Genomic DNA, 23,989 nt, shown 5'->3' with positions numbered 1-23,989 from the left:
TTGAAGATAAATACTTCCTTAAATGTAATTTATATAAATTATGCATTAATAATTTGGAAACTATTAATGCAAAGAAGAGCAAAACATGTTATTTTCCATCAATAAATTTGAGCATAATTTAAAAACACACTAAAATAACCTGAGATATATTTACTCTATATATTTACGACATGTGTCTCTATTATGGTAAGTAACTAATAGAGGAATTAATTATGTCTTAGTTAACCATTTTGTTGTTATCTCTGCTTACCCTCGGACTATAGTTCTTAGTGCTATTACCATGTTATCTTTCCCTAAAATAACTGTTTATCTAAATAACCAAATTCTTGGTTTTATTAAGGTCAGTGAGTTAACATGCTGATCTTTTTTTAAGTGACATTCTCTGATCCAGTTGTGAAAGAGAATCACAGAGCACATCCAAGAAAATTAGTAGTGTATTCTTAGATAAGTTTCAGGGCAAAATTTCTAGAAATGTGGCTTGAGCCATGTGCTACTGTGATGCACAGGACACTCGCTAGATGAAAGGATGGATGAGATTTCAGAGCTTAAAATCCCTAACAAAGTTTCAGAAACTCTGGGGAAGTTAGATTCCACTCTTTAGTGTTTAGTGATCAGAAACATACATGCAAGCTATCTATGATCTTTTCATCAATTTATCAACTACATACAGAATGCCTAGAAATTCTTGAAATATTTAAAAATAAATTTAGATTTTTAAGATTATATTAAAACATATGGGCTCTGTGCTGACAGCTCAGAGCCTGGAGTCTACTTCGGATTCTGTGTCTCCCTCTCTCTCTATCTCTCCCCCACTTGCGCTCTGTCTCTTGCAGAAATAAACATAAAAAAAAAATTAAGATTATATTAAAATATAAAAAGTTAAATAATGAAATAGGGTAAGAATAACAGACATTTTCTTGTTATCACTATTAATAATCCAAGTAATCTCATGATATAATTAATAATAAATTAATTGATAATAGATAAAAATATACACATGTATACCACATGTGTATGTGTGGTTCTAGAGAGAAAAATGAACAAGTTATACAAATTCTGATATAAGCACTGGAGCTTCTTTAAGTACATTTATATTTTGACTGTCATTTTATTTTATTATTAGTTATTTAATTATTTTACTTTTAAGGCTTAAATTTTATTTCTTGTAAGTGATTCAAAATTTATTTTGATTGATTCATTTTTTAGTTACAAAGTAAAAAAAAAAATGCATTCTAGTCTCAACTTTTCTTCAAAAAAAAAACCTAGAGAAAATGTAAAGAATTATTGCAATTCAATGATAAAAAGGCAAATAATCCAATATAAAAATGGGCACAAGGTTGACTATTTTATGGCAGTTGAACTTTTTATTTGGGTTGTCTGTAATTTGCAATTAAAATATCCTGGCTGAGATGGATCAAGCAAAAAAAAGTTATTAAAAGCAGGTATTAAAGAGAGGATATTGCTACTTGGAGAAATTAAAAGGATTATAAAAATTACTAGGAATAACTGTATACCAACAAGCGATGAAATGTACAAATATATAGAATGACACATATTACTGAAACTGATTCAAGAAGAAATAGAAATCTGAATAGGCCTATAAAAAGTAGAGGTTGAATTAGTCATTTTAGAACTTCACACAAGGGAAAACTAAAGACCAGAAAGCTTCACTGGTGAATTCTGTTAAACATTTAAAGACAAATGAATAACAATCCTACATAAACTCTTCCAGGAAATAGACAGAAGGGAATACTTCCTAATTCATTCAATGAGGTGAGTATTACCCTGATAGAAAAACCAGATAAAGACATCCCAGGAAAAAAATGTATACAGCCGATATCTCTTATGAATATAAATGCAGGAAAACCAGAAAAATACTAGCAAACTGAATCTAGCAACATATGAAAAGAGCTATACACCATAATCAACTACAATTATGGAATGAAAGCAAGTTGGCTTAGCCTTAAAGTCAATGTAATACACTATATTAATAGAACAAAAACCAAAACTAAATGATCATCTCAACAGAAGTAAAACTTTGTGAAAAATCCAAGTCTTTCGTAACAAACACAACAAACTAGAAACAGAAAGGAATTTCCTCAACCTGATAAAAGGCTTCTATGAAAAACTTACAGCTAATAACATACTTAATGGTGAAAAGCTGAGTGCTTTCCTACTAAATTCTGGAACAAGGCAAGAATGTCTTCTCTTGCCACATCTATTAAGCATTGTAGTGAGAGGTTCTGGCCACGATAATTAGGCCAACAATTAAGAAAAAGGCATTCAGATTGAAAAGGCAGTACTAAAAGTATCTCTACAAGCAGGAAATATTACCTTGCATGTGGGAAATCCTAGAGAATTCACTAAAAATCTAGTTGAACTGCTGAGTTCAGCAAGGTTATAAGATATACTATCACTATACAAAAATCAGTTGTGTTTCTCAACACTAGCAATAAACAATAAAAAATCAAATTAAAAAAACAATTCCATTTATAATAGAACCACATAAAATAAAATACTAATAAGTAAATTTAATGAAAGAAGTGCAAGGCTTCCACACTAAAGAAATACAAAACATAGCTGAACAAAATTGAAGAAAATTGGAACAAATGGAAAGTCATTCTGTCATTAATTAAAACACTAAATATGGCTAAATCAAAATACTTCCCAAGTTGCTCTACAAATTCATTTCAATCTCTCTCAAAATATCAACTGCCTTTATGCAGAAATTTACAAGCTGATTCTGAAATTAGTATGGAAATGCAAGGGACCTAGAATAACCAACCAATACAGCCTTCAGGGGAAAAAAGAACAAATTTGGAGGACTCACATTTCCCCATTTCAAGGCTTGCTACAAATCTACAATAACTACAAAACATGGTCATCTCATATAGATATGCAGTTCACTGGAATAGAGCTGAAGTCCAGAAATGATCATTTATGGTCAACTGATTTTCAACAAAGGACTAAAGCTATTCTATAGCGAAATATCAGTCTTTTCAATAGATGTACAGGGAGAACTTTGTGTTCACATGCAAAAGAATGAACATCTACCCCATCTCATACTATTCAAAATGGATCATAGACCTATATGCAAATTCTAAAACTACAAAATTCTTAGAAGAAGGCATGGGGTAAATCTTTATAGCCTTGGGTTAAGCAATAATTTTTTTAAATACAATACCAAAATCACAAGAAATAAAAGAAAAAAAGTGATAAATTTGGCTTCCTCAAAATTAAAAGTTTTGGGGCTTCAAATGACACAATTAAGAAAGTGAAAAGACAATCTACCAACTGGGAAAAAGCATATGTAAGTCAATACTAAAAAAAGGGAAATAACTGAATCAGAAAATAGGTAAGAAAATTGAATAAACATCTTTTTCCAAAGAAGATATGCAAATATCAATAAGCACATGAAAAGGGGAGCCAGGATGGCTCAGTCTACTAAGTGCTTAAGTGTCAGATTTCAGCTCAGGTCACAATCTCAGGTTCATGAGTTCAAGTTCCACCACATAGGGTTCTGGGATGACAGCACAGAGCCTGCTTTGGATCCTCTCCCTATCTCTCTGCCCCTCGCTTGCTCTCTCTCTCTGTCTCTGTCTCTCTCTTTCTCTCTCTCAAAAATAAATAAACATTAAAAAAAGCACATGCAAAGATTTTCATCATTACCCATTAAAGAAATGTAAATCAAAACCACAATGAGATATTGTTTCACCCACTAAAATGGCTATAATAAAAGAGATGAACAATAACAAGGGTTGGTTAGGATGTGGAGAAACTGGAACCTTCACTGATTGATGGAAGGGTTGTAAAATGGTGTGAATACTTTGAAAAACAGACTGGCAGTTCTTTAAAATGTTAAACATAGATTTACCACGTGATCCAACTTTCCACTCCAAATTATATACCCAAGAGATATGACATAGATTCACCCCAAAATATGTATATGAGTGTTCATAAGTGGCTCATAAGTTGGAAACACTCCCAATGTCTATCAACTGGTGAATGAATAAAAAAAAACAAACAAATGAGGTATATCCATATAATAGAGTACTATTCGGGAATAAAAAGGAATGAAGTATGGAAATATGCTACCATGGGGATGAATCTCAAAAACTTTCTTCAAAGTGAAAAAAGACCATCACAAAGACCACATATGATTCCATTTATATAAAACATCCAGAAAATATAAAGCTATAGAGACAGAAAGTTGACTACTGATTACCTAGGGCTGCTGGATGGGAAGGAGTGCTAATGGTTATGAGGTTTATTTTTTTTAGGTGATAAAATGTTCTGAGATATGGTGATGGTCGCACACCTCGGTAAATATACTAAAAATCACTGAGCTGTGTTCCTTAAACAAATGAATTTTATAGTACCTCAATTATATCTCAATAGAGTTGTTGCATTGTTTTAAATGTTTATTTATTTATTTTGAAAGAGAGAGAAAGAGTGCGAAAATGCAAGTGAGAGAGGGGCAAAGAGAGGGAGAGAGAGTGATGCACAAGCGGGCTCCACACTGTCAGTGCAGAGGCCACAGGGTTCTGTCTCACCAACAGTGATATCATGACCTGATCTGAAATCAAGAGTCAGATGCTTAACCAACTGAGAGCCACCCAGGAGCCCCTCAATAGAGTTGTTAAAAAAAAAAAATTCCTTTGTTACAAGATGAACAAGGTCTGAGGATCTAGATAACATGGCAACTAGAGTTGATAACATTACTGTATAATTGAAATTTGCTAGGAGAGTAGAACGTAAATATTTTCACATACACAAAAGGTAAGTATGTGAAGGGATGGGTGTATTAACTAACTTGATAGGGGAATCTTTTAACAGTGTATACATATATTAAATCAGCATGTTGCACGCTGATTAACCTATTATTTTATGTCAATTACACCTCAACACAACTGGAGGGGGAAAAAAAGCCTGCTTGCCGATACAGAGCTAAAGGGAAAGTTTCCTGTTTAGAGTAAATCTGCCCCTCCCAGGAAAAGATTGTAATACTCTCACATGTACAGACAAATTTTCCATGTTCAAATCCACTTTTTATTTACTATTTTACTCAACAAATACTTGTTGAGTATCTTCATACTTCAGCAGACTGAGGAAACAAAGAAATAAACTATATATAATCCTTGGCTTTAAAAACTTTTGGTAATAAAGGAAACAATATGTAAGTAAGCATAGAAATTAAAGATAAAATTTTAGGCAGTGAAAGCAGTAAGTGGAAGGGGGCATTTGGGCATTTAGCATGTGTTTGTTATGGAGTCATTTGAGCAGTCCAGAACTATGTGAGAGTATTGAGTTTGGGACAATTTGGGGAAACAGTATGTTTGTGTGTGTAGAAGAATGTACGTAGAGAAGTATGTATGTAAGTATAGAAGAGCATGTACAGAAGGAAGAGCAAATACAAAGGACCCAAAGCAGGAATCGGTGGGTGTACGTAAGAAAGCAAGCCACTGTGGCCAACTCATAGAGTAAGGGGAGACGTAGAAGAGAGTCTTGGGGAGACCCCAAGTTTGTGGCATTTTGTTACAGCAGCCCTAGGAAACCAGTCCACCAGCTTATACCAACTCTAGTCGCTTCTTAGCATCTCTCTAAAATTTGCTTGTCACTGTGACTGACCCTGGAGAGTTGAGCCAGGACCCTGGTATTGACCTGCTTGCCCTTTATCTTTGGGTTGAGATCTTAACCTTGAACTCCCCATTAAATTAAATATCAGCCTCATCCCTGGGCTAAGAAAACAGCAGTGACTTTTTCACCAGGTACTATGAATTGATTAAAGAGATAAAAGAGATTGAAGACCTTGTAGAGTGAAAGGTCAGGTCACAGTACTGGCAATCGATGAGCCAAAGAGGAATCATAGTTACTGTTAGGAAATAATAGGAGCAGCAGCTGATGCCAGTGGGAGGCTGTGGACTAACCGCACTGAAGTGATGACTCACTTGTGGGTGGTTTAACAGAATTTGTAGGAATAGTTTAGGCAGCAAGAATAAATATTATGGGAATAGTCCGTACTGATTGAGAGAAGAGAACAGATCTCATGAATGTGCAAATATATCAATCCTTGGTGTTAAAAACAAAATCTTGGGGCGCCTGGGTGGCTCAGTTGCTTGAGTATCCGACTTCCGCTCAGGTTATGATCTCCCGGTTCGTGAGTTCCAGCCCCGTGTGGGACTCTGTGCTGACAGCTCAGAGCCTGGAGCCTACTTCAGATTCTGTGTGTGTCTCTCTCTCTGCCTCTCCCTTGCTCACATGCTCTCTCTCTCAAAAATAAATTTAAAGTTAAAAACATATATCTATCCTCAAAGGCAAAAGGCTGCTGTGTCAGTGTGAGTAGTAGGTGCTTAGGTAGCAGTAACTTGAAATGCATAAAACTGTAGCCAAAAGAGAGGTTTAGGCAAATGAAGCTTTAAAAAAAAAAAAAAAAAGCAATTTCTTTCATTTTGTCATCAAACATAACGTATATTGTCCAAGAAGAGCTAGAAAGTACATTTTATTGTTCACATAGAAATTAAAGGAACTTTTTTTTTTGAAATATTGTTTAGACAGAACTATGGGCTTTTTGCAAAAGAAAAAAATAGATATAATTGAGCATTTCTTTGATCCTATACGAATCAGTTATATAACAACATGCATTGAGTTGAAGTATTCGTAAATTTCACATACATTTGTTTTCTGCTGTCACTATGAAAAATACTGAGCTATAAATAGTTAAAATAATTAATCTACCACTATAATTAAGAAATATTGAACATCATAAAACCAGAAGTCACAGGCATTATAAAGAATGCTCAAACCCTACCTGTGTTGTAATGTTTAGTGCAGTATCGTAAATCTTTCTCTTCTTTCAGCAGAAACTGTGGCAAAGTGAGTCCTTCGGCCACTTGTACAGGCGCCTCATCTTGCCATTCAAAAATGAGATCATTCATTGTGTACCCAACTAGGTAAAACATAATAAACATATTAATAGCATAAAAGCGCATTCAAAGAAATAAAATTAAAAAAACAAAAAACTTGTACATTTCACATAGGGTGGGAAGACCAGTGTCATCTTAACTGGATAGACTGACAGTTTCATCTCACCAAAGTCTGTTGAAATCTATTCTCATAGAATACTCACCAAATAATATGAGAAAACATAGTAGGTTAATAAAAACCATGACATAGCATATAGAAACTTCAAAGGACATGCATATCCATTGTTTCCTTGGAATGGGCCACAACAGAATTATTACAACAGTTCATTTTGGTTCCACTCCATTAAATATCTCCTCACCTCTCAAAGTACTCAGGACTCGTTCAACAAAAACTGAAATTGTTACTGATTAGGAAAAGGCCTAAACTGTAATATCTATGGGGGAAAATATCAAGGCTTATATCTTTCTTTTTCTCTCTCTCTCTTTCTTCTTTCTTTCTTTCTTTCTTTCTTTCTTTCTTTCTTTCTTTCTTCCTCTTTCTTTCTTTCTTTCTTTCTTTCTTTCTTTTCTTTCTTTCTGTTTATTTATCTTCAGAAAGAGCGAGCAAGAGAGAAATACAGAGGAAAACACAAGATGGGAAGAGAGAGAGAGAATCCCAAGCAGGCTCTGAATATTGTCAGTGCAGAGCCCGACATGGGGCTCAAACTCATGAACCATGAGATCATGACCTGGGCCAAGATCAAGAGTTGGATGCTTAGGCGACTGAGCCACCCAGGCACCACAAGCCTTCTAGCTTTCTTGATTTAATCATTAACTATTTTAGTTGATGGCATTTGCTTCTACATTCCCAATCCCAAAATGAACAAAATGGTATTTTAAATAGAAATGCCAGCTATTCAGAGAAACTCAGAGTACAAAGAAAATCCATGTGAGACAGTTTGTGGAGGAGGAAACTCTTGCACATACTATTGGTGAATTCGGGACAGAATTAACCAATATATTTTGTAATAAGTCAGCATCTTTTAGTAAATGAAAAATTCATATTTATATAGGAGTGGCACCTAAGAAAAGAAGGATTTCATCTTCCCCCTGTTCTGAATGAGAAGCTGCTGAAACATACACTTAAAGACAAAAAGTGAATGGAGCTTTTGGAGGAAGACTGCTACCATGGAGGTAGAGAGAGGACATAGGATCTGGCTTCTGAGCTAAGTCAAGTGGGCGATAAAGGAAGCAGGAGCTCTAAATCCATGAAGCATCAAGCAAGGGAAATTGTCCCAAACAAGCTATCCTGGAAATGAGCTGGTGTTGTAGGGAAGAGGCTGTTGAGTGATTAGGAACAACTGGTATGGAGCAGATTTGGCTGGACAGAGCAATGTGTACAGAAGGGAACTGATCATCCTCCCTTCTCCCACAATACCTGGAAAAGAACCTTCCGGAAAGAGCAGAATCTGGAGTCAGAGGTTCAACTGCACGCACCTAACCCTTGGGCATATCTAGTAGAATATACTAGATGGCGGGGATGGTAGTAGTGAGAGCATCAGTGATTAGAGATAGGATCTCTCTGGACTTTGCGGGAGTCTGCTGTCGAAGTTTTAACACAGTGTCATCAGTGTGATGGCTCCTTATGGAGCGAGAACTATTTGCTAGCTGTTGGAAAGTCACCTAGAGTGAAGGCGCATGTCCGAATTCTGGTTTCAGAGCAGATATGGGAACCTACAGGGCTACGCTTGATTTGCTTTAACTATAATACGTTTCACTGAACCTCGCAATTAATGATTTGGTTACTAGTGATTAAAAAGCTCTTCCTTATATTCATAAGCCCTCTGATATATCCATTATAAATACCATTTTACCCAGAGAGAAAATACATGCAATTTCTTAAAGATCAAAGGTAGTAAAACAGGGGTGGCTGGGTGGCTCAGTCGGTTAAGTGTCTGACTCCTGAATTCCCCTCTGGTCATGCATGATCTCGAGGCTTGTGAGATCGAGCCCCATTTGGGGCTCTGTGCTGATAGCACGGAGCCTGCTTGGGATTCTCTCTCTCCCTATCTCTCTGCCCATCCCTCCTTGCACGCTTTCTCTCTCACAGTAAGTTTTAAAAAAAAGACATTAAAAAAAAGATATTAATACAGGCACCACTGCTTATCTGCTTCCAGGTAAGACATGTGCCATATTCTCCCATACCTGCAATGACTAAGACAAAATATGTGAGATTTCATCCTAATTTAGACAGACCAATGGAGAAACTTCATTTTGTTTTTACATTCTAAGTTTTTCTTGGGGTCTTCTGTGAAAAGAAACGAGCTCTCTGAGATTTCCTCAAAGCAAGCTGTAGTCTCTAATGCCATTTATAGGCAGTATTTTTAGCTTCCTTATGTTAGACAATTGCCCACACAAAGTGACTTAGGTATGGGAAACTCATAATCAAAATATGCTAGCTCCTTATGGTCCCTAAAATATCTGCTTGAAACCAGAAAGATAATAGTCGGATGGCATGGATGGGGGTAATTCTTTTGTTCTGAAAAATTTACTGGGATGTCCAAGGAAGATAACTAAATGGTAATTTTGTCTCAATAAACCTTCAAATGTGACTTTAAAAAAATCAATACTCTTTTCCACAGTTGAAAGTGTTGTAACATTCTTATGCTCTTGTTCCGAAGATCTTGATATAAGCTTGAGAATGTTAAGAATAGGATTGACTAATGAGATCAAGGTGGTGAGGTGAATTGCCTTGTATCATAATGAACTTCACAACAAGAAATACTCTATTCAGGGAACAGAGACATTAACCCTAATTTCAACCAACAATCCCATATGGTAGCTGCAGTGAAACACGTGCACAAATGGTTCAATGCAACCAAACGTTCAAGTATTTACCGAGCACCAGCTGTGTGTTAGACATCCTCCTAGGCTGCAGGGATGGTGAGGTGTTATCACAGGGTAGAACGTAAATGGCAGGGGAGAGGTACAGAGTGCTGAGTGCATTCAGAAGGGGGATCTATGATAGCCACTTAGGCCTCGTTTGAGTTGGACCTTGAAAAAAAGATGTGCTTCATACAAAGAATGTGGGAAAAAATAAGGCCCTCAGGCACAGAGAATGGTATAATTAGTTGAGGGAAACTGCAAACTCCCAGGGTTTGTAATAGTAATAGAAATAGCTTCGTTTGTTCTAGAGCCAGTTTGCGCGAAGGTGATATGGAATGAAAAGATAAATTAACGTAAGATTGTGTGCATTTTAACTTCCAGGTTGAGAGCTTTGATTTTTTAACATTCCCTGTGGGCAATGATGAACAATTGGAATCTTTTGAGCAGAGGAGTGATATGACAAAAACTAGCCTGTAGGAACATTAGCAAGATCCATTCGTGAGTTTCTCAAGGTCCCAACTACTTTCATAATTACGAGAAGACATTCACCTTTTTCCTTGTGTTGACATTCGCTGGATCGGATCGTGAAGAAACAATGGAGGGTAAAACTTCTGGTGCTTTAGCATAATTAAAGACAATGGCAACAAACTACCTGCGTGGTTATTGTGTCCTTAATGCCACATCTTGTAGCGTAGTACTAACAATGCTAATTCTAAAGAGTGTCTAGCATCCTTGATGAAGCAGTAACAATGATCATTTTATGACGTTTTGACTCTTGTGTAAAAGTCCTTTTAATATCCTGTGTGTTGGGGCGCCTGGGTGGCTCAGTCGGTTAAGCGGCCGACTTCGGCTCAGGTCATGATCTCGTGGTCCGTGAGTTCGAGCCCCGCGTCGGGCTCTGTGCTGACAGCTCAGAGCCCGGAGCCTGTTTCAGATTCTGTGTCTCCCTCTCTCTGACCCTCCCCTGTTCATGCTCTGTCTCTCTCTGTCTCAAAAATAAATAAACGTTAAAAAAAAAAATTAATATCCTGTGTGTTAAAATGTTAAGTATCTACAAAGTACTTCAGCTACATACTGTTTTATGATGGTTCTTCTAAGGAAGAGTACTGGGGTGACTGATCGGCCAGTTACACCAGTTTTGTTTGTGTGTGTGTGTGTGAAACATCATTTTTACCTGAAAAAAAAAAAAGGCTGGTAAACTATAGTTATTATTTATGGCAAACCATTTTCTCAAAAACAAAGGAAGTGAGTCTATCATATTGAGGGAAATAACTGAGAGTATTTGTCATCAATGATAGATGTTGAACTTTCAAGTCAAAATTGGACTTTTGGAAAAATTGTTTACGCGACGTTTAAAGTTCGAGACTTAAAGTTCGAGAGAGAGATAGAGAGTGGTGGGCAAGGGGCAGAGAGAGGTGGGGGAGGAGAGAATCCAAGTAGGCTCCACACTGTCAGCATGGAGCCTGACTCGGGGCTCGACTCACAAACTGTGAAATCATGACCGAGTGGAAATCAAAAGTCAAACGCTTAAACTACTGAGCCACCCAGGCATCTTTGTTGTTTTAAAGAGCTGAGTAGTGTTTCATTGTATGTATATACTACTTTTTTTTTTTTTATCCGTTCATCTGTCAATGGATATTTACATTATTTCCACTTCTTGGCTATTGTGAATAGTACTGCAATAAACATAGTGGTGTTAATTTTTTTTTTTTTTTTGAGATCCTGATTTTAATTCTTTTGGAAAAACACCTAAAAGTAGAATTACTGGATCGTATGGTTCTTATTTTCAATTTTTGCTACAACACGGATGAACCTTGAGGATATTATGCTAAGTGCAATAAGCTAGTCACAGAATAACAAATACTGCATGATTTCACTTATATGAGGTATATAAAATAGTCAAATCAATTGAATAAAAGAGTGAAATAGGGACTGAGGGTGAAGGGAAAATGACAATTACTAATCCACCAGCCTGAAGTTTTAGTCAAGCAAGCTGACTATGCTCTAGAGATCTGCTGTGCAGCATTGTACCTGCAGTCAACAATAATACATCCTTAAAAATTTAAGAGAGCAGAACTCACGCTAAGTGTTCTTGCCACAATAAAATAAATTTTTAAAAAGTCGTTTGCATTCTTGAGATGGCAAAGAAAAAAAAGTCTCATTCTTTTCCGATGGTCCTTAAGGAATATAAGTCAGAGATAATATTTCAGTAGCTTGTTTTGTCAAAATTGGGGATTAATTAAAAATATATTTAGGGAAAAATAAGTTGAGGAAACTTCGAAGTTTCAGGTCTAAGTAACTGAAAGGTAGCTATGCCACAGTCTTTACTTTATATTTCATGTCATTAGAGTAGCCTTCTCTGACCATCTTATAAAATACTTTTCTTCCAAAAAGTCTGCATAGCTTTTTCCTGTTCACTTTTCCCACAGAACTTATCTCTACTTGACATTGCATATATGCATCAAGTTTTTAGTATTTTTCTACCTAGCCTCCAAGAACTGAAACTTCATAAAAGCTGAGATTATTCCATTTTGGTTACTGGCATATTTTTAAGTACCTAAAATAGTATATGGCATATATCAGGAATTTGAATATTTAAATCAGAAATAGATAAGGGAGGAGGTAGGGGAGGGTGTGTGTGTGTGTGTGTGTGTGTTTGTATTTTATTTTTTTATTTTATTTTAGACAGAGAGAGCATGTGAGAGGGAGAGAGGGTCAGAGGGAGAGAGAGAAAATCTCAAGCAGGCTCCACACTCAGAGCAGAACCCCATGTGGGATTCGATCATACTATCCCAGGATCATGACCTGAGCCAATATCCAGAGTTGGATGCTCAATCAACTGAGCCACCCAGGTGCCCCTATGTGTGTACTTGTATATGAAGAGCTTATTTTGGGGTACCTTGAGTTTAAGATGCCAGCAGAAGATGCAGGTGTTGATGGTCGTAAGTCTGAACATTGACTTATATGTTGAAAATAGTTGAAATCATTCACATATGTTCTGAAAATGAGGTCAAGATCAAAGATAAAGGTTTGAAAGTCACCTACCTATGGATGATGATATTAAAATTACACATCTTGGTTTGCCAAGACAGCCCTATAGTACTTGTTTTTTTTTCCTCATATCCTCTCTGGCTTAGCATTTGTTCTAGATTTTTCATTTTAAAATTTTATTTATTTATTTTATTTTATAGGGAGAGAGAGAGTGCGATTGGGGGAGAGGGGCAGAGGGAGAGAGAGAATCTTAAGCAGGCTCCACACTGAGTATGGAGGACTTGATCATACAAATCTGAGATCATGACTGAGACAAAATCAAGAGTCAGATGCTTAACTGACTGAACCACCCATGTGCCCCAAGATTTTTCATTTTTAGATTAGGTATTATTCGTCATTGTTTTAAAATACATCATTGTTGCTTTGACTGATCTTCAATTTTACTTCTAGATTCTCCCATGGCATAAGAGTATGAGACTATTTTAATAGTTTCACATTAAATTAAATTTGTACAACAGCAAACATCCGGAATGGTCCACCTGTCTTTATTGAATCCTTCCCATAACGAAGAAACTACCATCTTCCTTTCAGAGGATGCTGACTCCTGAATTGAGTGGGGGCAGAAGTGTGTAACTTTTCCCCTCTGCTGCCCACTTGGTGTACAAACCTGTGACATCTGTAAGGTGGGTTAAAGTATCCAAGTGTCATGGATATAAATTACAAACCTATAAGTGAAAGCTGAGCAGTGAATGCTTTGAAACCTACAAACATTTCTTTATTTCATTATTTGGCAACCCTCTTACATTTCACAATAAATCCTTTTAGCAGAATGGGCTAAAAGAAATGAAAGTTCAATATTCATTGGAAAATTAAGCAACAAATTTCTATTTACAAGAAAGTTGATGATGAATGTGTAACATCAATAAACACTGTCTATATCTAACATTCACAAAAGCTCTGTCCACATAAAAGCCACAGGAACACAGAGCTAAAAACTCATCAACACCTACTTCAAAAGATACAGTCCTTTCAAGAACACTGCCCAAAGATGATCATTTGATGTGAGCATTTGTAGGGAGCATTTACATATTACATTATAGAAACCAAGTCTTTATTTATATCAAACTGTTGCTTTTCTGAATTAATTTGACTCTTTTTTCATTTTAATTTTTCCTGGAAAAGTGCATGATGGGAAATTTGCAAGCAATGAAATGATGTGAGGCTTGTTTCAGTATCATTTCCTACTTTAAAGAGAAAATTGGTTAAATTAATTTTAAATTAATTTTTAAATCTAATTCTGTAATCAAAGTAAAGCTTTTGGAATTACATTTGTTGAAGATGAGCTATGTAATGTCACTGTAAATTCCATTGAGAAGTCTCTCTTAAATTCACTTAAAAAGTTCAACATTGAAAATAAATGTCCCTTGCTTGTGACAGAGCTGAATAAAATCTCTGTTGGAATTCATCACAGTTGTAAAAAAGCCAGTAAGTCACAGGGATAAAAGGTACAGCATAGGGAATACTGTCAATGGAATTGTAATAGTGATGTGCGGTAAGACATGTTAGTTGCACTTAAGGTGAGCACAGCATAACTTAAAAGAAAAAAAAAAAGAAATCTGTGGAGCTGCGGCATTTTGGAATTAGTTATGATGCATATATGATTTATTTTATATCCATAAACTCTTACACTCTATCAGTGAAAGAGTAGTGGTAGTCATTAACATTTATGACTTTTTTATTGGAACAGAGCACCTGAACTATACTTCCTTGTATCTGACAAAGCTGATGTAGAATTAAAAATTACACTTGATTGTGGCACAACATGCCTTCTCTATTTACTGCTTGTTATCTGGGAAATTTTTAAGAAGTATGAACATTTGAAGAAGTATTTTGTAAATCATCGTGTATGTTCTGCAATTGTATTGAACTTTTGATAAATACGTTCTCTAAATTTTGGTTGCAGTTGTTTAAGATCAGTCGGAAATATTTAATCAAATTATTTTAAGAATGGAACACTAAAATTTTGCATTTTGAAGCTTTTAGAAATGGTAATTATAAAAATAAAATTTCTATGCAGGAATACCTTGAGATTAATCCCTATAATATAAAGGAAAAAAATAATAAAATCTTAAATGACATGCACTATTTTTTTATTGGAATTTGATAGCTGTGTTTTGGAATGGGAAGATTATATTGATAGACTGCTTGTTTTTAATTGGATAAGTTATATTGAAATGGAAATGGGATTGAGAAGACATATACACCCAAATCTAAATTAGACAAAAAATTAAAAAAGATTCCTAAGTAGAAACAATTAATTTGACTGAGTTTTGTCCTAAAAAGCATATTTATTGATAAAAACCCCTCTTATTCAAGACAAAGACAATATCTGTAAAAATAAATGGCTTAAATAGTTACATATATCAATATAAAATACATAAAATCAAGCTCTGAATTTATCAAGTATTGTAGCTACCTCAACTATAGAGAATATTTTCTCATTGAAATCATTATATTATATGGCAAGGTCAACTGATAGTGTTAACACTTTCAAATTTAATACCAAAATTGCAACTTTAAAGAGAATTCCAATTATTTTGGTTTTCTCTTTAATATATATATATACTTATATATATGTTATACATTTATATATATAATAAATATACATAATATATAAATGCATATATTTATTTAGAAAGGATATACTTTATTCATTATTATTATTATTATTATTATTATTATTATTATTATTTTGAGAGGGAGAGAGGGCACCAGCACAAGTGGAGGCGGGGCGGAGTGAGCAAGAGAGCAAATCTCAAGCAGGCTCCATGCAGAGCCAGAGGTAGGTCTCCATCTTCAGACCCTGAGATCATGACCTGACCAGAAATCGAGTCTGACGCTCAACTGATGGAGCCACCTAGGCACCTCAGAAAAGATAGATTTTAAAAAGAAATAGTTTAGGACTATTTAATTTACCCATTAACATTCTAAAAAACCTGTCAGTTAATAAATAGATACTATAAAATATAATAATTTCAATATCTGTGGTGCCTTTCCTTTACTCTTTTAAGTGTCCCCATTTTAATAAGTTATAGGTTACCCTGATAATAGGGAGGAGCTTTAGCGCCCCGATGGCAATGAGAAGAAATGAGTGGAAGACCACATGAACCGACGTCATTTCGCCACGTTCAACCCTTTCTACCCTCCACTTCAGGATGTTTCACCATGGCTCTGCGGGGCTGTACCTTCACATCCAACAAAATCTGAGGCTGGTAAAATCCAGTTCCCTTGGCATCATCATACTTTGATGTTTTCCTTTGTTGCGAGGATACAACGTTTCAGCCATACCTTCCAATCAGTTCTTATCTTCATTTACTTAGCCTTCAGGCTTTGTTCTAAAATCTTTTTGTTCCCTCAGATAATATGATATGGAAGCTACTTTGGTGTAAATCTCATGGTGGATCAGTTAGAAATTGAGATTCCCAGCTATATTACACGTTCATGAAACATTTATAACCGTACACATAGCCCGTGTGTGTATACGCGCACACACACACACATACACACACACACACAGAGTAAAAGAAGAGGGGTCACGACAAAACCGGTTAACACTAGTAAGAAGGATTGTTCAGTTGAGGCTAAAACATGTTTTTGTTTTTCAGTCCCTTTTGTTCAAATTTCCCAGTGTAAACGTGCTGGTTTTGAAGACATCATTCAGATGTATTATGTTATCATTAAAAAAAAAAAATCAAATAACCTTTGGTTATTTAAAAAACAGTTCAAAAGACTACAGGAAAATAAAAGAAAAAGGATATTGTTTAATACCTTATAGTAGTATGTAAAAGAAATACTTATTCAAAGGGAAGGTATGACTGACAATATATTTAATTTGAAATCCGTTTTGAGAGTTATAAATAAACTATAGATTCACATTCAGTTTTAAGTGACCTAGAATCACATTTGGCCCAGCTTTCTCAGTCAAATAAAGGAGAGAGAGAGACTGAGATTTCTCGGTTTGACACAGCTTGCAAACGCTGATGTCCTTAACTAGCAGCTGGGATTTAAAAAACAAGAGGAAGAAAATGCTCACTCTTGGCACATGTTTGCTGATTATTGCCAGGAGGAATATTACTCAAGTAAATTTTATTGACTTGACAAGGAACAACTGCTATGTCAAAATGTATTTAACTAAAACATTTTTATTTATAATTTGTGCATTATTTCGAATAATCTTACCGTTAACCAGGTTGTTATATGTGGTTTCGTTTAAGTTATAGGCCTGCTAAATTATTTTAATAATTACAATTTCTCTAAGACTCTCTGGTAAACTAACCTATAACAATTACTCTACTAGTATTTTGGCTACTAGAACTAGATTTAAAAAGAACTGATGCTTGTTATAAATTTGTGAGCTATTAATTCACAGAAGTTTGCTCTGTCCACTTGATAGTTGTGTGACTGTGGGAAAGTCACTTTACCTTTCTAAACCTTCATTTGCTGATTTTTACAATAAAAAAATAATAAAACCTATTTCATTAAGTTGCACTTAGGATTAAATCAAATAATATATGTAAAGGATAATACAACCACTGTGATATCACCTTTTTGTAAGACACAACTACACCATCTTTTTTTTTTATTGTCATGTGTTTAGAATATCTGATAATCAGCAAAGTCAAATTAGAAAGATGAGGACAGACTGAGACAGAATAGTCATGGTGTTAAAAGGGTGCAATAATGTTTAAGTGGGGAGTAATTTTATGAGTAGCTAGTTCATCAATGAATATTTTTGTCTCAGGGAAAACTTGCTTTCTAACTAACATTGTAACTGTAGAGGCTTCAGTAATAAATACTCGGAAAAACAAGAACCATCTGTATCTCTAACTAGCCAGGCAAAAGGCATAGAATTATTTTGAAAAATATCCACACTGTTTTAAATTATGAAAGAGCTTGAAAACAGTAGAGATCATTAGGAAATAATTGTGAGAAATCTTCACCAAACTCCTTAAATAGTCTCCAGAGTAACCAATCTGCATCATATCAGATGTGGTTTTGAAATGAATCTGCAAACTAAATAACAAAAACTTCCCATCTGTCTTTAGATCTTTCCATCCAAAAACCCCATTAAAGCGCATTTTGAAAGTTACAATTTGTGTCTAATTTTTTTTTAAGTTGACCTTAAGAATATCTTTTCCTATAGTTTTAGGGATTTAGGCTGTTCCTTGTGGAAAAGGGCCCTTTCCTCCCTGAATTATTTCCTTGTATTTTCTTTTCTAACCTGAGTAATTAAAATTTCTTTAGCTTTCTCACACTGGTGAGGTTTTCCTGTTTTGTTGCCAACATTCGTCTTTAGATAGGAAATCAGGAATTAGATCTTTTATTGATATAGTGACAGATTATATACACCATGTCATCTTTGGCTTTTTATAAAAAATGAAGCTTTATTACGAGTCTAGGAAATTATTACTCAATATTCTACAAAGATTAAAAATATCCTCCATCCCTTACTTTGCCTGGGAAACCTGTCAATTTCTAAATTTTCTTTATGGTACAAATCAAAGGCTGAAAATTAAATCTTTCATTTTGGTCTCACCCCTATTCCTGCACATCAATTTCTACTGTCAATCCCTCAGGGGCACAGTCTAAGTCATAATATGGCTGTGTTTCCTTCCCTCACAGATTAGCTATTTGTGAAGCAAACAGACAAAATGCATTTATAAATACAACTGTGATATCAATAAAAATTTGTCTTTTGAAGAGATAGCTTTGTGTTTTATTTCCTACAGCCAATTAAAAAAAGAAAGGATTAGGGGCGCCTGGGTGGCTCAGTCTGTTAAGCGTCCAACTTTGGCTCAGGTCATGATCTTGCAGTTCGGAAGTTCAAGCCCTGCGTCGAACTTGGAACCTACAGGCATCCTTACAGATATATTATTGGTTCAGTTCCAGACCACTGTGATAAAGCAAATATTGCAGTAAAGCTAGTCATTTGGCTTCCCAGTGCATATAAAAGTTATGTGTATACTATACTATAGCCTATTAAGTGGGCAATAGCATTAAGTCTAAAAAAACACACTGTACCTACCTTAACTTAAAAATATTTTATTATTTAAAAATGCTAACCATCATCTGAGCTTTCAGTGAGTCATAAACTTTTTTGCTGGTGCAGGGTCTTACCTTGACACTGATGGCTGCTGAGTGGTCAGGGTGGTGGCTGCTGAGGATTGGGGGGGCTGTGGCAATTTCTTAAAATAAGGCAACAATGAAGTTTGCTGCATCGGCAGACTGCTTTTCACCAATAATTTCTCTGTGGCACGTGATGCTGTTAGATAGCATTTTACCCACATCAGAACTTCTTTTAAAACTGGGGTGGGGGGGCTCCTGGGTGGCTCAGTGGGTGTAGTGTCTGACTCTTGATTTCAACTCAACTCATCATCTCACGGTTTGTGAGACTGAGCCCTGAATCAGGCTCTCTGCTGACCGCACGGAGCCTGCTTGGGATTCTGTCTCCCTCGCTCTCTGTCTCTTCCTTGCTTGTGCTTGCTCTCTCTCTTTCAAAAATAAATAAACTAAAAAACAACAACAACAACAACAACAACAACAAAAAACCTGGAGTCAATCCTCTCAAACCCTCCTGCTGTTTTATTGACTAAATTTATGCAATACTCTCAATCCTTTGTTGTCATTTCAACAATCTTTACAGCATCTTCACCAAAAGTAGATTCCATCTTAAGAGACCACTTTCTTCGTTCATCCATAAGAAAGAGTCCCTCACCTCTTCAAGTTTGATCATGAGCTTGCAGCAATTCAGCCCCATCTTCAGGCTCCACTTCTAATTCTAGTTTTCTTGCTTCTCTACCACTTCTGCAGTGACTTCCCTCTCTGAGGTCTTGAGCCCTTCAAAATTTTCCGTGAGGGTTGGAATCAACTTCTTCCAAACTCCTGTTCATATTGATATTTTCACCTCTTCCCATGGATCACAAATGTTCTTAATGGCACCTAGAATGGTATATCGTTTCTAGGTTTATAATTTACTTTGCCCAGATCCATCAGAGGAATCACTAAGTGTGGCAGCTATAGTGTTACAAAATGTGTTTATTAAAAATAAGACTTGAAAATCAAAATTACTCCTCGATCCATGGGCTGCAGAATGCATGTCATGTTCGCAGACTTGAAAACAACATTAATTTCATTGCCCATCTCCCACAGAGCTCTTGGGTGACCAAGTGCATTGTCAATAAGCAGTCCTGTTTGGAAGCAAATCTTTTTTTCTGAGCAGTAGGTCTCAAAAGTGGGCTTAAAATATTCAGTAAACCATGCTGTAGACAGATGTGCTGTCATCCAGGCTTTGTTGTTCCATTTAGAGCACAGGCAGAGTAGATTTAGCATAATTCGTAAGGGCCCTGGGATTTTTGGAGTGGTCAATGAGCATTGACTTCAACTTAAAGTCACCAGATAACTTTGCCCCTAACAAGAGAGTCAGCCTGTCTTTTGAAGCTTTGAAGCCCGGCGCTAATTTCTCCTTTCTAGTTAGGAAAATCCTAGATGGCATCTTCTTTCGATAAGTGGCTGTTTCCTCTACACGAAAAATCTGTTATTTAGTGTAGCCACCTTCATTAATTGTCTGAGCTAGATCGTCTAGATAACATGCCGCACCTTCTACATCAGTTCTTGCTGCTTGACTTTGTGCTTTGATGTGATAGAAATAGCTTCCTTCCTTAAATTTCCTGAACCAAACTCTGCTAGCTTCAAACTTTTATTTTTTAGCTTCCTCACCTCTCCCAGCCTTCACAGCATTGCAGAGAGTTAGGGCCTTCCTCTGGAACACCTTTTGGGTTAAGGGAATGTGGTAGCTGGTTTGATCTTCTATCCAGACCATTCAAACGTTGCCCACATCAGCAGTAAAGCAATTTTGCCTTCTTATCATTTGTGTTCACTGGAATAGCACTCTTGAATGCCTTCAAACTTTTTCCTTGTTATTGGCTAATGGGCCATTCCAACTTGGCTAATTGGCATAAGATCCCTAGCTTTCAGCTTATCTCAGCTTTTGACATGCCTTCCTCACTAACCTTAATCACTTCTAGCTTTGATTTAAAGTGAGAGATATGTGGGGGCACCTGGGTGACTCAGGCAATTAAATGTCCAACTCTTGATTTCAGCTCAGGTCATGATCTCATGGTTCCTGAGTTTGAGTACAGAACCTGCTTGGGATTCTCTCTCTCTGTCTCTCTCTCTCTCTCTCAAAAAAAAAAACAAAAAACAAAAAAACTTTTAAATAAATAAATACAGTGAGAGCAGTGAGAGATCTATGAATTTTTCCTTCATCTGAACACTAAAAGGCCACTGTAGAGTTATGAATTGGCCTAATTTCATTATGTCTCAGAACATAAGGAGGCCCAAGGAGAGGGAGAGAGATGGGGCGATGGCTGCTCAGTGGGGCAGTCAGAACGCATACATTTATTGACTGAGTTTGCTGTCTTATATGGGTGTGATTCGTGGAGCCCCAAAACAATTACACTAGTAACATCAAAGGTCACTGATCACAGATCACTGTAAAAAACAGTAATAATGAAAAAGTTTGAAATATTGTGAGAATTATCAAAATACGATCCAGAACCCAAAGTGAGCAAATGCTGTTGGAAAAATGGTGTTGATGGACTTGCCTGATGCAGGCTGTCACAAACCCTCCACTTGTAAAACACACGCAATGTCTGCGAAGCACGATCAAGTAAAAGCACAATAAAATGAAGTGTGCCTGTATACATGGGGCACCATTCTTTCCTTTGGCTTCAGAGGAATTCTCAGTGATGAGATTCAGCTTTCTAGGTCACTCTAAGGATAAAGTTCAGTTTTACTGTGGTTAGTTCATGTTGATTTTAAATGGCAGCAGAGGGGCGCCTGGGTGGCGCAGTCGGTTAAGCGTCCGACTTCAGCCAGGTCACGATCTCACGGTCCGTGAGTTCGAGCCCCGCGTCGGGCTCTGGGCTGATGGCTCGGAGCCTGGAGCCTGTTTCCGATTCTGTGTCTCCCTCTCTCTCTGCCCCTCCCCCGTTCATGCTGTGTCTCTCTCTGTCTCAAAAATAAAATAAACGTTGAAAAAAAAAAAATTTAAATGGCAGCAGAACGAATCACTATGATAAACACCATTTGAATTGCACCTAAGACATTTCTATTTATAGTTAAATATTGAAAAAAGGTAATTTTGGTTTTCTATTTTTTCTTGAAGTTCAGCGCGAGTGCTACATGAATGTACGTTCCATGAATAGAATAAGAATATTTGAAAAACAATCTCTAGGAAACACATGTTAAAATGTTTCAAAGAGTTTTCAGTGACTTTCTCTGTTTTACTTTTTCTGTTCGTCCTCCAATTTTCATTAAACTCAATGATGCTATCTTCTTTTCCTCTCTTTTGCGCTCTTTCTTTCTTTCTTTCTTCCTTTCATGTTTATTTTTGAGAGAGAACAAGGGTGCGCAAGTGGGGGAGAGGGAGAAAGAGGGGCAGGACACAAGATCTGAAGTGGGCCCCAGGACGACTGCAGAGAGCCTGCTGTGGGGCCTGAACTCAGGAACTGCAAAGATCGCCAACCCACTGAGCCACCCAAGTGCCCCTTTTGCTCTTTTTTTTTTTTTAACATTATATTTTATTTTATTTTATTTTATTTTATTTTATTTTATTTTATTTTATTTTATTTTTTAATATATGAAATTTACTGTCAAATTGGTTTCCATACAACACCCAGTGCTCATCCCAAAAGGTGCCCTCCTCAATACCCATCACCCACCCTGCCCTCCCTCCCACCCCCCATCAACCCTCAGTTTGTTCTCAGTTTTTAACAGTCTCTTATGCTTTGGCTCTCTCCCACTCTAACCTCTTTTTTTTTTTTTTCCCTTCCCCTCCCCCATGGGTTTCTGTTACGTTTCTCAGGATCCACATAAGAGTGAAAACATATGGTATCTGTCTTTCTCTGTATGGCTTATTTCACTTAGCATCACACTCTCCAGTTCCATCCATGTTGCTACAAAAGGCCATATTTCATTTTTTCTCATTGCCACGTAGTATTCCGTTGTGTATATAAACCACAATTTCTTTATCCATTCATCAGTTGATGGACATTTAGGCTCTTTCCATAATTTGGCTATTGTTGAGAGTGCTGTTATAAACATTGGGGTACAAGTGCCCCTATGCATCAGTACTCCTGTATCCCTTGGATAAATTCCTAGCAGTGCTATTGCTGGATCATAGGGTAGGTCTATTTTTAATTTTCTGAGGAACCTCCACACTGCTTTCCAGAGCGGCTGCACCAATTTGCATTCCCACCAACAGTGCGAGAGGGTTCCTGTTTCTCCACATCCTCTCCAGCATCTATAGTCTCCTGATTTCTTCATTTTGGCCACTCTGACTGGCGTGAGGTGGTATCTGAGTGTGGTTTTGATTTGTATTTCCCTGATAAGGAGCGACGTTGAACATCTTTTCATGTGCCTGTTGGCCATCCGGATGTCTTCTTTAGAGAAGTGTCTATTCATGTTTTCTGCCCATTTCTTCACTGGGTTATTTGTTTTTCGGGTGTGGAGTTTGATGAGCTCTTTATAGATTTTGGATACTAGCCCTTTGTCCGATGTGTCATTTGCAAATATCTTTTCCCATTCCGTTGGTTGCCTTTTAGTTTTGTTGATTGTTTCCTTTGCTGTGCAGAAGCTTTTTATCTTCATAAGGTCCCAGTAATTCACTTTTGCTTTTAATTCCCTTGCCTTTGGGGATGTGCCGAGTAAGAGATTGCTACGGCTGAGGTCAGAGAGGTCTTTTCCTGCTTTCTCCTCTAAGGTTTTGATGGTTTCCTGTCTCACATTCAGGTCCTTTATCCATTTTGAGTTTATTTTTGTGAATGGTGTGAGAAAGTGGTCTAGTTTCAACCTTCTGCATGTTGCTGTCCAGTTCTCCAAGCACCATTTGTTAAAGAGACTGTCTTTTTTCTATTGGATGTTCTTTCCTGCTTTGTCAAAGAGGAGTTGGCCATACGTTTGTGGGTCTAGTTCTGGGGTTTCTATTCTATTCCATTGGTCTATGTGTCTGTTTTTATGCCAATACCATGCTGTCTTGATGATGACAGCTTTGTAGTAGAGGCTAAAGTCTGGGATTGTGATGCCTCCTGCTTTGGTCTTCTCCTTCAAAATTACTTTGGCTATTCGGGGCCTTTTGTGGTTCCATATGA

The 23,989-nt window shown here is 36.5% G+C and overlaps 1 protein-coding gene across 2 annotated transcripts in view; it reads right to left on the bottom strand.

Annotated features, from left to right (window-relative positions):
* GLRA3 (glycine receptor alpha 3) overlaps positions 1-23,989 on the bottom strand; it is a 198,290-nt gene that overhangs the window by 35,552 nt on the left and 138,749 nt on the right. For both annotated transcript variants that reach the window (XM_042933891.1, XM_042933892.1), the window contains exon 6: positions 6,809-6,946. In XM_042933891.1, coding sequence (XP_042789825.1) covers positions 6,809-6,946 — 138 coding nt within the window. The remainder of the gene's footprint in view (positions 1-6,808; positions 6,947-23,989) is intronic.

The sequence above is a fragment of the Panthera leo genome, chromosome B1 (assembly GCF_018350215.1).
Source record: "Panthera leo isolate Ple1 chromosome B1, P.leo_Ple1_pat1.1, whole genome shotgun sequence".
In the NCBI taxonomy this organism is placed as follows: Eukaryota; Metazoa; Chordata; class Mammalia; order Carnivora; family Felidae; genus Panthera; species Panthera leo.
Note: the sequence above shows the minus strand (reverse complement) of the source record. Positions and strands in the feature narration are given on the sequence as shown.